Here is a 16,082-nt window from a genome sequence, read left to right as displayed (position 1 = left end):
CAGTCTTCAGGCAAGACACGGTGGGGGGGGGGGGGGGGGGGGTAAAATAGGTGATGTTACATTACTGATCAAGGAGTCAATTATTACAGTGAGAAGGGAGATATCTTAACAGATTCTAAAAACAAAATGGGGGCTGTCACTTTGCTGGAAGTGTACTAAAGGCCCCCAAACAGTCGCAAAGAGACAGAAGAGCAGATATGTAGACACATCTCAGTGTATCAAAATAATATCCAGAACCCTGGATATCAAGGGCACTGGATAAGGAGAAAAGGGTTATTATGGCAGATTGAAGGGGTTAAAGACAATGAATGTCCCAGAGGAGTATGTTAAGTGAGGGGGGTGAACTTGGAAAAAAAGGAGAGCAAAGAGGGGCCATGAAAAAAAAATACTGGTGAGCAAAATAATGGAAGTCCCAAGGTGTTTTATTTGGTTTTTTAAAAATCAATTTAGAGTACCCAATTGTTTTTTTCTAATTAAGGGGCAATTTAGCATGGGCAATCCACCTAACCTGCAGATCTTTGGGTTGTGGGGGTGAAACCCACGCAGACACGGGGAGAATGTGAAAACTCCACACGGACAGTGACCCAGGGCCGGTATTCAAACCTGGGTCCTCAGTGGCTAGCCCTCAGTGCTAACCACTGTGTCACATGCCGCCTCAAAGGTATTTTATAAGTATATTAAAGGCAAGAGTGTAATGAGGCAAATATTAGGGCCCATTATGAACCAAAGTGGCATCCTGTGTGTGGAGCCAAAAGACATAGGTGAGGTATTAAAATAGTATTTTGTATCTGTGTTCAATGTGGAGGAGGATGTTGTAGGTATAGAAATCAGGGAAGGGAATTGTGATATAATTGAATGGATTAGCATTGAGAGGGAGGAAGTGTGAGCAGTTCTCGAGGATTTAAAAGTGCATAAATCCCATATGAGGGATATCCTAGGCTGTTGTGTTAGGCAAAGAACAAGATTTCAAAGTCTCTGACGCTAATTTTCAATTCTTCCCTGGCCAAAGAAGAGATGCCAGAGGATTGGAGGACAGATGATGTTCCATTATTCAAGATGGGAAGTAGGGAAAAACCAGCTGTGTTGTATGTGGGAATTTCAGATATATGGGGTGGGATTCTCCGTTACAGAGAAAAATTGTGTACTCTCAGCCCTCCCAACAGAGGTTCCTTTAAAACGTAATCAGCAATCGGGCAGAGAATCATTTTTTATGATCGAATTGGGGGCGGCGCCTGTTTTAGGTGCTCCGCCTTCTCCAAAACGGCACCTTCGGTGAGTACACGGCACACAGTTGGGACGGCCTCAGGACGTTACCTGAAGGCCCTCCCCCGATGCTCTGCCACCGATGGGCCAAGCTCTCAGTTTTCATGAACCTGGCTAGGGAGACTTTGTGGTGTTCTGCCGGAATCGGTGCTGGGTCCCTTGCTGTTTGTAGTATACATTAATGATCTAGATGTGAATGTGGGGGAATGATCAGTCAGCTCACAGATGACACAAAAGCTGGTGGTGTCGGAAATAGTGAGGTGGAATCCTTAGATGACAGGATGATATAGGCAGGCTGGTCAGATGGGCAGAACAGTGGCAAATGGAATTTAACCCTGAAAAATGTGAGGTGATGCATTTTGTAAGGACTAACAAGGCAAGGCAATATACATTGAACAGTAGGACCCTAGGAAGTACAGAGGGACCTTGGGGTGCATGTCCAGAGATCCCTGATGGCAGCGGGACAGTAGATAAGTTGATTAAGAAGCATATGGAAGGCCTTTGTTAGCGGAGGTATAGAATATAAGAGCAGGGAGATTCTAATGGAATTGTATAAAAAGCTTATTTGGCCACAGCTGGAGTACAGTGTGAAGTTCTAGTCGGCACACTATATGAAGGTTATGATTGCACTAGAAAGGCTGCAGAGGAGATTCACCAGGATGTTGTCTGAGCTGATGTCTTTCAGCTATGAAGAGAGGCTGGATAGACAGAGGCTGTGTTCCTTATAGTAGAGAAGGCTAAGGTGGGGGATCTCATCGTGGTGTCCAAAATGATGGATATAGATAGGGGAGATAGGAAGAAACCTTTCCCCTCAGTCAAGGGTCAATAATCAGGGAGTACAGATTTAAGGTAAGGAAAAGGAGGTTTAGAGGGGTTTTGAGGAAAATGTCTCCACCCAGAGTGTGGTGGGAATCTGGAACTAACTGCCTGAAAGGGTGGGAGAGGCAGGAACCCTCACAACATTTAAGAAGCATTTAGATGAGCACTTGAAATGTCAGAGCATACAAAGATATGGACCAAATGCTGGAAAATGGGATTAGAATATATAGGTGCATGATGGCTGGCACAGACTGTGTAAAACGCAATGATTCTATGACTCAAAGGAACACATTATACATGCTAGTGATTGGAAATCTAACCATAACTGCTCTAATTTGAGGAGTTCCATCAAATTTTTAACAGGTTCTACTATTCTCTGTCTACAATAGGAATGCCTGAAACTAAACATGAAAATGGTGTTGTTCTTCACTTGACCAACTGCCAAGGGCAGTCAAAAATACCAATGCAATACAGCTAGAATTACATCACAGATGGATCAGAGTTTTTTTGTGTGTTCTATTGTTGGTTTCGTTGATTTACCGTTTTTAGTTCTGTCATCAGGATATCGATATCCAACATCATCTGATTCACATTATTCACGTCCAAGTTGGCAAACATGTTCATCAGGAATTCCTGAACAGCTGAAAGGATATATTTCAAAAATGATCGAACCATCTTGATGTAGTATAAGAATGAGCAGCACTGCCCTGATACCAATCATCTTTTCCACATTTCATTAAACAAAGCAGAACTGATTCCAAATTTTAGTGAATCAAAAGCTAAATGGAAAACTGAATCCGATTCAAGAATTATCAAATGCATTTTTTAACTCAGTTCATGTTTCAGATCCGTTATGCAATGGCTGATCAAACGACATGATAATTTTAACATTATGGTAAAGTTATAAGGGCCAGGATTCTCCCCTACCCGGCGGGGCGGGGGGTCCCGGCGTAGCGGAGTGGCGCCAACCACTCCGGCGTCGGCCCTCCCCAAACGTGCGGAATTCTCCACACCTTTGGGGCCTAGGCCCATGCCAGAGTGGTTGGCGCCACGCCGACTGAAGCCAAAACCGACGCCAACGGTCGGGGCTGGCCGAAAGGCCAACGGTCGGGGCTGGCCAAAAGGCCTTCGCCGGTTCGCGCATGTGCAGGTCGCGTCAGCTGCCGCTGACGTCACCACCGGCGCATGCGCGGTAGGGGGGTTCTCTTCCGCCTCCGCCATGGTGGAGGCCGTGGCGGCAGCAGAAAAGAAAGAGTGCACCCACGGCACTGGCCCGCCCGCCGATCGGTGGGCCCCGATCGCGGGCCTGGCCACCGTGGGAGCACCCCCCAGGGTCCGATCGCCCCGCCCCCCCCCCCAGGAACCCGGGGGCCCGCTCGCGCCGCCAATCCTGCCGCCACCAGAGGTGGTTGAAACCACGGCAGAGGGAGAGGCCTCTCAGCGGCAGGACTTCGGCCCATCGCAGGCCAGAGAATCTGACCCTGCGGGGTGTCGGAGAATTTCGCCCAAGAATCATTGCAGTCAGTTTTTATTGCTGATTTGAAAACCTGTTTTTTTAGTTCTTACTTGTAGTGACAAAAGCAAGAAATAGTAAGGGGAAACAATTAGGCCCTCATTAGCACAAATCAGTAAAATTTATCTTTATTTTGGTTTTGTGACATTACACAAATGTACAGCATGTGAAGAGTTAATGTTATGTTAAGCCTAGCCACTAGAGGGAGCTACGGAACAGTACTATAAATTGCACTGGCTCTTAAGATTTATAGTGCATTGCAGAGTAAGTTACGATATAATAATTATAATTAGTAGATAGAGATAGTGGGCTGAAATCGCAGCCAGAGCAGGGACGGAGAATCCACTTTCACACCGTAATCAGGCCCGGCATCGGTTCAGCAACTCACTGGGCCCCAAAAATCAGCGTGACCACAGAGTACACCACGCCGCGGGGGGGGGGGCATTGCCAGATGCCCGCACAGGAATCCTCCGCTCCCAACTGGCTGAGTTCCCAATGGCATGGAACTAACCACCTTTTGCCGGTCGGGATGCTGGCCTGGCGGCTGCGGACTCAGTCCTTGGCCAAGCCGGTGGGTGGCGGGTGAATCGGAGACCACGGGGAGCCTTATTGGTGGCCGGCGATTAACTGTGCGGGGGGGGGGGGGGGGGGGGGGGGGGTGAGGCCCGTGTGTGCGGCCAATTGGGGAGTCTCTTTTTTCAGTGTGGCTCCGCACGGTCTGAGTCCGCCATGGAGGCTACCGCCGTGCGCATGCGTGGACCCAGTGCGGGGGCCCCTATCTGCAGCTAAAGCTCCGAGATTCACTCCGGGTCCCTGCTAGTCCCCTGCAGGGCATTGAATTTGTTCAACTTTTTAAAATAATTTCTGGAGTAAAACTCCACCGTTTTAACGCTGGCGTAGGGACACAGGGCTGGATTCTCCGCAGCCCAGCGCCGAACTCGTGTTTGGCACGAGGACGGAGAGTCAACGTTCCGACCAGGTCGTGACCAGCGCCACTCAGGTGATTCTCCGGGCCCCGGAGAATCGCTTGCCCGCGATTTACACCGCATGGCTGGGGAGCCATCGGCAGAGGCCCTCCCAGCGATACTCCAATCCCGACCAGCCATGTTTCCGACGGCGTGGTTCTAACCATGTATGGTCGGTCGTGACTCTTGCGCGGCGGCTGCGGACTCAGTCCACGGCCGTCCTGGTGGGGGGGGGGGGTTGGTGGATCAAGCACAGAATCCTTATGGACAGCCGGGGCAACGATCGGGTCGGTCCGATGCAGTGGCGTGCAGCCGAATGAGGGGCCTTGTTTCTTGGTCTTGGTCTGTGGTCCGTGTCCGCCATGGTGCTCGCCGCAGCCGCTGGAGGCCACCTCCTTGCGCAGCCAAAGCTGCGAGAATCACTCCGGGTCCCTGCCAGCCCCTTCAGGGTAAATGAATACCTCTTTATTTTTTGCAAGAAACTGGGGAGTGAAACTCCAGCGTTTTTATGCCTGTGTGGGGATATTGCCCCATTTTTTGGAGAATCCAGTCCATAGTCTCAATTTGGAAGACTCCAACCCAGTGTTAGTGCAGTTTAATTGTTACGGGCTGGATTCTTTCAAAACGAAACTATGTTGATGCCGTCGTGAAGATCGTGGAGTTTCATGACGGCGTATGGGGCCCCCAGGTGAATGGCCCACAAGGGACTAGCATGGGCAGGTCATGCAGCACATGACGGACCGACCGCCGATTCGCCGGTTCCGACAATGACGTGACACGGCGCCACGGCTGAAGTTAAAAATTCTCCCCCACACACACAGCCGTCGCAGGCAAAATGGTGTCCGCGATTTAGGGATGGGGAGCTCGAGACCCTTCTGGATGCCGTGGAGGAGAGAAGGCTGGTGTTATACCCCGGACCTGGCTGCAGAACCATTGTTCACCATGCGTGGCGGAGGTGGCCGACGCCGTCAGCGCCGTTGACCATCCGCCATCTCAGAGACTCTCAGCTCGATTGGGCAATTTAGTGGAGAGGCTTCTGGGACACTAACTGGTGTGAACCAGACAGCCGTACCGGTATAGTAGGTGGAGATAGCCGAGGGGTCAAACGGTTAGGGGCAGCCCAACCCCAGCAACCAGCTGCCGCCCAGATGGGTCCCGGGCTCCTGGTAGATCCATTCCACCCATAGATCAGGTGCAGTCAGAGACCCAGGGACCAGTGGAAGAGATGATGACCGGCTTCCAGCACCTGCAGACGCAGGAGTCCAACCGCCTGCAGGAGCAGGTCACAGAAGGCAGAGAGGAGCAATGGAAGGGTGCTTTTCTGATTGGAGGGCTGTGACTAGTGGTGTTCCGCAGGGATCAGTGCTGGGATCTTTGCTGTTCGCAGTATATATAAATGATTTGGAGGAAAATGTAACTGGTCTGATTAGTAAGTTTGCAGACGACACAAAGGTTGGTGGAATTGCGGATAGCGATGAGGACTGTCACAGGATACAGCAGGATTTAGATTATTTGAAGACTTGGGCAGCGAGATGGCAGATGGAGTTTAATCTGGACAAATGTGAGGTGATGCATTTTGGAAGGTCTAATACAGGTAGGGAATATACAGTGAATGGTAGAACCCTCAAGAGTATAACAGTCTGAGAGATCTAGGTGTACAGGTCCACAAGTCACTGAAAGGGGCAACACAGGTGGAGAAGGTAGTCAAGAAGGCATACGACATGCTTGCCTTCATTGGTCGGAGCATTGGGTATAAAAATTGGCAAGTCATGTTGCAACTGTATAGAAGCTTAGTTAGGCCACACTTGGAGTATAGTGTTCAATTCTGGTCGCCACACTACCAGAAGGATGTGGAGGCTTTATAGCGGGTGCAGAAGAAATTTACCAGGATGTTGCCTGGTATGGGGGGGCATTAGCTATGAGAAGAGGTTGAATAAAGTTGGTTTGTTCTCATTGGAATGAAGGAGGTTGAGGGGCGACCTGATAGAGGTCTACAAAATTATGAGGGGCATAGACAGAGTGGATAGTCAGAGACTTTTTCCCTGGGTAGAGGGGTCAATTACTAGAGGGCATAGATTTAAGGTGCGAGGGGAAAGGTTTAGAGGAGATGTACGAGGCAAGTTTTTTACACAGAGGGTAGTGGGTGCCTGGAACTTGCTGCCAGAGGAGGTAGTGGAAGCAGGGATGATAGTGACATTTAAGGGGCATCTTGACAAATACATGAATAGGATGGGAATAGAGGGATATGGACCCAGGAAGTGTAGAAGATTTTAGTTTAGATGGGCAGCATGGTTGGCGCAGGCTTGGAGGGCCAAAGGGCCTGTTCCTGTGCTGTACTTTTCTTTGTTCTGTCATTCGTGCCACCCAGGCCAAAACCACACAGGTGGCGTCCGCCACGGAGGCAAGGGGAGGACGGTGTCAGACATGGGTCAGGTTTGCAAGGCCTGCGTCATTCTGTGCAGCTGGGGTTTGTGGTCCTGGAAAGGGCTGCCTACTTAGGACTTGGCTCTCCACTCTGCAACTGGATCCTTGACTTTCTGACCAACAGACCACAGTCAGTAAGAATGAACACCAACACCTCCTCCACAATAGTCCTCAACACCGGTGCCCCGCAAGGCTGCGTACTTAGCCCCCTACTCTACTCCCTGTACACACACGACTGCATGGCAAAGCTTGGTTCCAACTCCATCTACAAGTTTGCTGACGATACGACCATAGTGGGCCGGATCTCGAACAACGACAAGTCTGAATACAGGAGGGAGATAGAGAACCTAGTGGAGTGGTGTAACGACAACAATCTCTCCCTCATTACCAGCAAAACTAAAGAGCTGGTCATCGACTTCAGGAAGCATAGTACTGTACACACCCCTGTCAGCATCAACGGAGCTGAGGTAGAGATGGTGAGCAGCTTTAAATTCCTAGGGGTGCACATCACCAAAAATCTATCCTGGTCCACTCATGTCGACGCTATCACCAAGAAAGCACAACAGCGCCTTTACTTCCTCAGGAAACTAAGGAAATTTGGCATGTCCACATTAACCCTTACCAACTTTTACAGATGCACTATAGAGAGCATCCTCTCGGGCTGCATCACAGCCTGGTATGGCAACTGCTCGGCCCAGGACCGCAAGGAACTTCAGAGAGTCGTGACCACCCTCACCTCCCACACCACCCAGTCCATCACACGAACCTGCCTCCCATCCAACGATTCCATCTACACCTCCCGCTGCCGGGGGAAAGCAGGCAGCATAATCAAGGATCCCTCCCACCCGGCTTACTCACTTTTCCAACTTCTTCCATCGGGCAGGAGATTCAGAAGTCTGAGAACACGGACGAACAGACTCAAAAACAGCTTCTTCCCCACTGTCACCAGACTCCTAAACGACTCTTTTATGGACTGTCCTCATTAATACTACACCCTGTCTGCTTCATCCGATGCCAATGCTTATGTAGTTACATTGTATATATTGTGTAGCCCTATTATGTATTCTCATGTACTTTCTTGAATTCTGTTCAATTCCCTTTCTTCCAATGTACTGAATGATCTGTTGAGCTGCTTGCAGAAAAATACTTTTCACTGTACCTCGGTACACGTGACAATAAACAAATCCAATCCAATCCAATCATAGGCAGCCATGTGCCAGAGCCAGCTGTAGATTGCAGCGGTACTCCTCAGCGTAGCCCAGTCCCCGCAGGCCATTGCTGAGGGCAACGGCGGCATTGCCCAGGTGCTGGCCGGCTCTACACAGACCCAGAGGGAGGTGGACCAGTCCCAGAGGGAGGTGGCACAGTCCCAGAGGGAGGTGGCACAGTCCCAGAGGGAGGTGGCACAGTCCCAGAGGGAGGTGGCACAGTCCCAGAGGGAGGTGGCACATTCCCAGAGAGAGGTGGCACAGTTCCAGTCAGGGATGGCCCACTCCCTGTGATCCATGGCCACGACCATACAGATCCTAGTCGATACCAGAGTTGGCATCCAGGACTGGCAGCACCAGGTATCGGGGGGCCTTGGGGTTTGGCCCCGCTCGCACCCACCGTACCATGGAGAAGCCCGGGGCCATAGAGGAGGAGGTGCTGGGGCCCATCCCGGTGACTCCTACAGGAGAGGTGCCGGAACAACGCGGCACCTCTGATTTCCCCCCCTCCTGTCCCTGATGCATCAGGTGGGCAGCGGGCAGTACAGGTCAGCACCATGCCACCCGTGATGTCCGAGGAGCAGCCAGCCTCATCCAGGCCGGGCCACCGCAGGAAGTGTGCGCCAACGGGGACCCTAGTTGTAGGGCAGGGGTCACAGCAGTCCACCTCCACTCTTGTTGTACCGTCTGGGGAACGACCAGGAGAGGTTGAATAAAGTTGGATTGTTCTCACTGGAATGAAGGAGGTTGAGGGGCTACCTGAAAGGGGTCTACAAAATTATGAGGATCATAGACAGAGTGGATAATCAGAGACTTTTTCCCTGGGTAGAGGGGTCAATTACTAGGGGGCATAGGTTTAAGGTGTGAGGGTAGTGATAGGGCCCATAAGGCCAGAAAACTAGACACCAGTTAAGTTGGCACGGGTATGGCCATTTAGGTATGGGGCTAGGGCACAGACTGTATATACCTCTTCACATTAAACACCTATTATCATGTTTGCAAGCAACCTCTGTGCTCTGTCTGATGTGTGTGGGGGTGGGGCATCCAGTGGTGACCACTGTGGGTGACGGATGGTGGACGGGTGAGACCTAGCGGGTGGGTTGTGCAGCCCTTCCCCGACTGTCCCCATCACCTGTCCCCAGCCATCGATAGGGCCATGTAATGGAATGGGTTGCCCGCATGTGCTGCTCACCCTGCTGGGAGATGCTACTGTGACCATGAGTCAGACAATGTCTAACGATGTGGAGCATAGAGCTCATCGCAGAGCGGGCTGTCATCATCCTCCATCACATGGACCAGACCCGCTGTCACTGCCAACCGAGTGCCCCCCCCCAGCTCGTTGTGCTAAGGTATATATAACAGAGGGGGTGTGTATGCTTGTGGATCGGTGGTGTGGTAGGTGAGGGTGGCCGGTGGTGTGGTCAGTGGTGTGGGAGGTGAGGGTGGTCAGTGGTGTGGGAGGTGAGGGTGATCAGTCGTGTGGTCAGTGGTTTGGGAGGTGAGGGTGGTCAGTGGTTTGGGAGGTGAGGGTGGTCAGTGATGTGGTCGGTGAGGGTGGTCGGTGGTGTGGGAGGTGAGGGTGGTCAGTGGCATGAGAGGTGAGGGTGGTCAGTGGTGTGGTCAGTGGTGTGGGAGGTGAGGGTGGTCAGTGGTGTGGGAGGTGAGGGTGGTCGGTGATGTAGGAGGTGAGGGTGGTCAATGGTGGGGGGGTGAGGGTGGTCAGTGGTGTCGGAGGTGAGGGTGGTCGGTGGTGTGGGAGGTGAGGGTGGTCGGTGATGTAGGAGGTGAGGGTGGTCAATGGTGGGGGGGGTGAGGGTGGTCAGTGGTGTCGGAGGTGAGGGTGGTCAGTGGTGTGGGAGATGAGGGTGGTCAGTGGTGTGGTCAGTGGTTTGGGAGGTGAGGGTGGTCGGTGGTTTGGGAGGTGAGGGTGGTCAGTGGTGTGGGAGGTGAGGGTGGTCAGTGGTGTAGGAGGTGAGGATGGTCAATGGTGGGGGGGGTGAGGGTGGTCAGTGGTTTGGGAAATGAGGGTCGTCGGTGGTTTGGGAGGTGAGGGTGGACGGTGATGTGGGAGGTGAGGGTGGTCAGTGATGTGGGAGGTGATGGTGGTCGGTGGTTTGGGAGGTGAGTGTGGTCGGTGATGTGGGAGGTGAGGGTGGTCAGTGGTGTGGGAGGTGAGGGTGGTCAGTGGTGTGGGAGGTGAGGGTGGTCACTGGTGTGGCAGATGAGGGTGGTCGGTGAGAATGTTTGGTGATGTGGGAGGTGAGTGTGGTCGGTGGTGTGGTCAGTGGTTTGGGAGGTGATGGTGGTCGGTGGTTTGGGAGGTGAGTGTGGTCGGTGATGTGGGAGGTGAGGGTGGTCAGTGGTGTAGGAGATGAGGGTGGTCAGTGGTGTGGTCGGTGATGTGGGAGGTGAGGGTGGTCAGTGGTGTGGGAGGTGAGTGTGGTCGGTGAGAATGTTTGGTGATGTGGGAGGTGAGGGTGGTCAGTGGTGTGGGAGGTGAGGGTGGTCAGTGGTGTGGGAGGTGAGGGTGGTCAGTGGTGTGGGAGGTGAGGGTAGTCAGTGGTGTGGGAGGTGAGGGTGGTCAGTGGTGTGGGAGGTGAGGGTGGTCAGTGGTGTGGGAGGTGAGGGTAGTCAGTGGTGTGTGAGGCGAGGGTGGTCAGTGGTGTGGGAGGTGAGTGTGGTCGGTGAGAATGTTTGGTGGTGTGGCAGGTGAGTGTGGTCGGTGAGAATGTTTGGTGGTGTGGCAGGTGAGGGTGGTCAGTGGTGTGGGAGGTGAGGGTGTCCGGTGGTGTAGTCGGTGAGGGTGTCCGGTGGTGTGGTCAGTGGTGTGGTAGGTGAGAATGTTTGGTGGTGTGGCAGGTGAGTGTGGTCGGTGGTGTGGTAGGTGAGAATGTTTGGTGGAGTGGCAGGTGAGTGTGGTCGGTGGTGTGGTAGGTGAGGGTGCCTGCTGGTGAGGTTGTGCGGTAATGTGGTATCCGTTCTCCTGCCGAGCAAGCTCCGCACCCCCCAGTTGGTGAAACATGCGACGATTAAAGTGTCCCGTGCTCACTGGCCTAGCCGATGGCATTGTGCGGCCTCCTGTGCATGTCCCGCCCATTGGTCCCTCACCCATTCCTCCTCATCTGGAGAGGCCTGCCCTTGCTCCTCATCCTCCTCCAGCACATCACTCCTCTGCTGGGCTATATTGTGGAGGACGCAACAGACCACTGTACTAAAGGGCCCCCCAGAACGGTCCAGCACCCCAAAGCACCTCTCCACCACACCCCTGGTCACGCCAAAGGTTTTCTTGTAAATTTCACACAGCTACATAAAACCACATTATTTTTTAAAAACAGCAGGGTCGCTCACATGCCCCCGTTCCACTGCGTAACACCCAGCCAATGCAACGGCAACAGGGTTCATCAATGCGCACATCCGCACACCGCGCCTGCATTTACAGTGTACAACCCGCCAGTGTCTCTAGTCATCAGCTATCAGCCGCAGGCAACCGTCAGCTCTCAGCTAAGATCACTGAAGCAGAACCCTCTGACCAACCAGTCGCAGAACAGACCAGGCAACAAGACGCCAGATTCACAAGCTGAACAAAATCCCAACAGGGCATCAACAAACTCAAGAACGGACTCCTCAGTGGACCATACCACTACAGCAAACCACGTCAGCAAACAACGGCAGAAGAAATGGAAATGAATGGAAACATTGTACAACCCTCAGTGGAAGTCGCTCAAACGATGCTGCCTCCAGTATTGCCGGAGCGGTCAGGCTTTGCCCGGACTTCTCCAAGCATATGCTCTCCACAAGCCAGCAGCAAATCCTCGGCCTGGTGCTCACCTTCCATGACTGCATAGGCTCTGAAAAAGCAACACAGCATTGAATTCCGTACCTCAGTCACTCGAAGAAAATATTTTGGGGAGGTACCTCAGCCAAACAGGAAGCACGCCGACAGCACCAATTCACCCTCATCACCAGTATAATAAAGAGAGGGGAGTCGGACATGTTTCTTAAAAGTCTTTTTGGTCAGCAAACAACATTACCTACACGTAGCCCGATACACCTCACCGAATCCTCTCTCCTTTCTAATTGGCTCTACAGTGATCGAGCTTTTATGAGAGATGGATAAGCTACCACAACAAGGGAGCTCACAGTTCCAATCATCCCCAGCTGATTATTACAGTTACCACCTCCCTCGTGGCATCAATTCGGCCTGCCATGCTGAAATCCAGCCCCCCCCCTCCAATCGACTGGCTGACACCTTGCACTCTCCCCATGTCCAATGTTCATGCTTGTTCCTCAGAACCCCCTGGCACCCAATAGCATAACACTTTCATATTCAGTTGTCCCACACATGCCACCTCCTATAGACCTCCATGATCCATCAAGCGTACGTCTCACAATGCCCTCTCTTTGTCCCGCAGGAGACGATAACCCATAATAAATGGGAAAATGCCATGATGAGAGAGCAGGATCCCAGAGATCTAATTCCTCGCCCCCTATGGAAAATGGAGATCGCGGGGCTGCTCAAGGAGAGAGCAGTCACCGACAGCGAGGTTGGCCTGCGCCAGAGAGGTGAGAATCCACTGCCTCTTCACCCAGATGACAGGTCTCAAGTGAGTTGTTCATGTCTCACTGTCTCATTGTCTCGCAGGATTACCATCTGATGAGGCGGTCCATTCAGAGTCGTACCATTCCCTGCCATCCAAGAGAACACCTCAGAGAGACCACCGGTGAGGCGTCACAGTGTTCACCTGCATCTTCTACCAGCATAGAGCCAGACAATTTGGTGGGCAACATTAGTGGACAGGCTTCTGGAGCACAATCTGGTGGGCACCACACAGTTCCTGATGCAGGTCAGGTGGAGGCAGGAACATCCAAGGGAGTGAGCTGTTGGAGGTCTGCTGGATCCCAGGCCTCAGCTGGGTCACAACCAGATGCCGTGTCTCTGGAGAAGGTTCTCCCAAAACCGATGCAGATGATGGGACACAGCCGTGACATTCAGGAGGGGATGTCAGCAACATTTCAGTGATTGCAAGACCGACTGGAGGAGGCCCAAAGGCTTTAGACACAGGAATGCTACCGATAATGTGTTGCACCGAGGCCAATACATCTAGGGTGACGACCGCAGTGAAAACCCAGAGCACAACTTCCACGTCTTAAGTGGTGGTATCCAAGGCATGGCTCAGTCTGTGATCACTATGGCTGAGGGCCTTGACACCATGTCCCAGTTGCTGAAGAATGTGTCCCAGATGCAGCTGGACAGTGTTGGTTGGGCACTACAGAGCATGGCTCAGTCACTGAGGAGCATCGCTGAGGGTGGCAAAACCATGGTGCAGAGAACAGGGAGTCTCCAGGACTTGCAGTGCCAGATGACTCAACGGCCTCTAGAGCTCACTCCAGCTGCCCTTCCATCCTATGGAGTCCCCCAGGGCCCCACGGGCACCATCAGGGAGGAGGAAATGCGTTAGGCCAACCTGGGGCCTACCACCAAAACAGTTCTGAATCCCCCCACCTGACAGCGACACATCTCAGGCAGTGGGCAGAACAGGGTGACAACTCTGATGTGCATCCTGGGAACGCACCTACACGTAGAGTAGACCATGGAAGATCAACAAGAGGGAAGAGCACAGAGTGAGCATTGGTGAGGTCACTATCTGTAGTGAGGGGAAATGGAAATCTGTCACAGTAAAATGTTCACAATTAAAACATGTCACACCTCACACATGTGAAGCTTCTGTCACGTTGATCTTCACAGTAGGCCTGTACAATCCCCGTCCCTGTTGCCCTCCACTCGCCTCTCCCCTGTGAGTGTGAACATGCTGTCAGCAGAAAGCCAGGAGTCAGACTTCAGCAGAAACTGAGGAGCACCAGAGCTTTCCTCACAGCGAGTGATCATCATTCCCCTGCATTGTAAAGTGACCCGGCGACAGTGCCGACACAGGCCCACCACCCTGGAGTCATGTTATACAGACCCTCCGAGGGAGACAGGGTGGCCTGGGAATTGGGGAGGGAGGGGACTGGGAGGTGGAACCTCAGCGGGTATCCCTTGTCCCCCACGAGCCAACCCGTCATCCTGGGGTAATCCTCGAAGACACCGGGGATCTCAGAGTGCCCAAGGATGTAGGTGTCGTACACGCTCCCAGGGTAGCAGGCATGCATGATTCGGAGGCACGATCTGAATATTCAGGAGTGGATCCCTTCCTGTTACTATAGGACACTCCAGTACTCGCAGGGCGACATGTGTGCCATCAATCGCCCTGGACGTGGGGCATACCAGCGATGGCAGCAAGTCCTGCAGCACGGGCATCTTAGTGGCCTCTTCCAGCTTGAAGGTGATATAGTTGTTTGCCTGGGCATTCAGAGCATCCTTAACCTTCTAGATGCACGTGTGGGCAGATGACTGCGATATGCCACACAGGTCCCTGATCGAACCTGGAATGGTCCGGTGGTATAAACGTTGAGAGCTGCAGTGACCTTCACGACCACTCGGAGTGGGTGTCCTCCTCCATGCGGGTGCCATGTCTGCGCAGACGTGGCACAGGTATCGCAATGTCTCTCTGCTGTGATGCAGTATTCTGCGCCACACGGAGTCTGTCAGTTCATTGAATGACCAACTACGCTTGTACATCTTGGGCAGTTACTGGCCTCACTTTCTGTGTACCTCCTCAGCCTGATTGGCGGCCGGATCTACAGGGTGTGCAGCGGCCCCCTGTACATGGGGTGTCATCTCCAGCCTACGTCGTCACTGTGACCTCTCCGGCACCTGCCCTCCTCGGCTGTCACAAGCGGCACAAGGGCAGCCTCCGCGGAACAACTCCAGCAAACAGTTTTAACTGGAAAGAACCGAATGAGAGAGACTAACAATCAGTAAATGCTTCCATCCTGGGACCTGCAAATCCCCCAAGCCTCCCCACCTTTCTCCCAGAGTGCCATCCAACGAGCCAGTTGTGTTGGAACACCTTGCTCTGCACACTCACCCCCCGGCCACATTAAGAGCCCCTCGGCTCCAGAGTCTGCCGAGAACATGAGGGAAGATTTGCTCAGCTGCCCTCTGCTCACCCAGACACTTAACCTTTGGCTGCGAGAAGATCCAGAGTGGTGAAGCTCTACTCTTTAGTATTTGATTGTTGGCAGCTGCCTTTATGGTGCTGACGCTTCTCAAGTACAGACATCAAAGATTGCTGGACATGCAGGGCACTATTGATGTTCAGGAGGGAAGTTGCAGCAGGCCTCTGTCCTGGGTACGTTTCCAGCTGCGGTTGCCCCATTGTGGGTCTCCATAACTTTTAAAGATAGCTTGATGGTCTCATAGACGCAAAGCCCCTCAAACCCCAGCCCAGGGGCCAACTCCAACCTAGAATGCTTCAGACCCCAACCAAGCTTAATCCCCCTGTGATGGCTGGGGCAGCAGCTTTGGTGTCCCTTGAGCTGCATGTTGGAAAGTGGAAATGGCTACTCATCTCCTGACTTCCCCTCAGTAGCCATCGTGCCAGCTTCATATTTTTGTAAAGGAGTACTAAACGACGCCAGCGTGACTTCCTGCTGGAGAGTCAGGCAGGTCCTGGGAGGACGCAGCATTTGATTTCATTCTCATCAATTAGATTGAAATGAATGCACACAAACGAGGGTAACTAATATTCCTGCCATTATTGTGCATGATCCGGAACTCACCATCGTCAGCTGGCTGGATGAATCGCGAAATGGTTCATGCCCAGCGCAAATCTCAATTTTGCCCGTTCCTGCTATTGACCCGGCATGCTCAGATCCGTGCTGGGTGCAACATGGTCGCTGCATCACGCCAGAAATATACTTAAAGCATTTGGAAATGGATTGTGCACTCCAAAGTGTTGGCTCCTAAAGTGCATGTTTGACGGAGCAGAAGACGCACCCGAACATCAT

General features: G+C 52.6%; 1 protein-coding gene across 1 annotated transcript in view; it reads right to left on the bottom strand.

The window, feature by feature from the left end:
- Nucleotides 1-16,082, bottom strand: part of LOC119965683 (ATP-binding cassette sub-family A member 13-like) — a 398,370-nt gene that overhangs the window by 271,572 nt on the left and 110,716 nt on the right. The window contains exon 12 of the mRNA XM_038796446.1: nucleotides 2,623-2,723. Coding sequence (XP_038652374.1) covers nucleotides 2,623-2,723 — 101 coding nt within the window. The remainder of the gene's footprint in view (nucleotides 1-2,622; nucleotides 2,724-16,082) is intronic.

This window comes from Scyliorhinus canicula, chromosome 5 (genome assembly GCF_902713615.1).
Source record: "Scyliorhinus canicula chromosome 5, sScyCan1.1, whole genome shotgun sequence".
Classification (NCBI taxonomy): Eukaryota; Metazoa; Chordata; class Chondrichthyes; order Carcharhiniformes; family Scyliorhinidae; genus Scyliorhinus; species Scyliorhinus canicula.
This window is presented reverse-complemented; position numbering and strand designations above follow the sequence as displayed.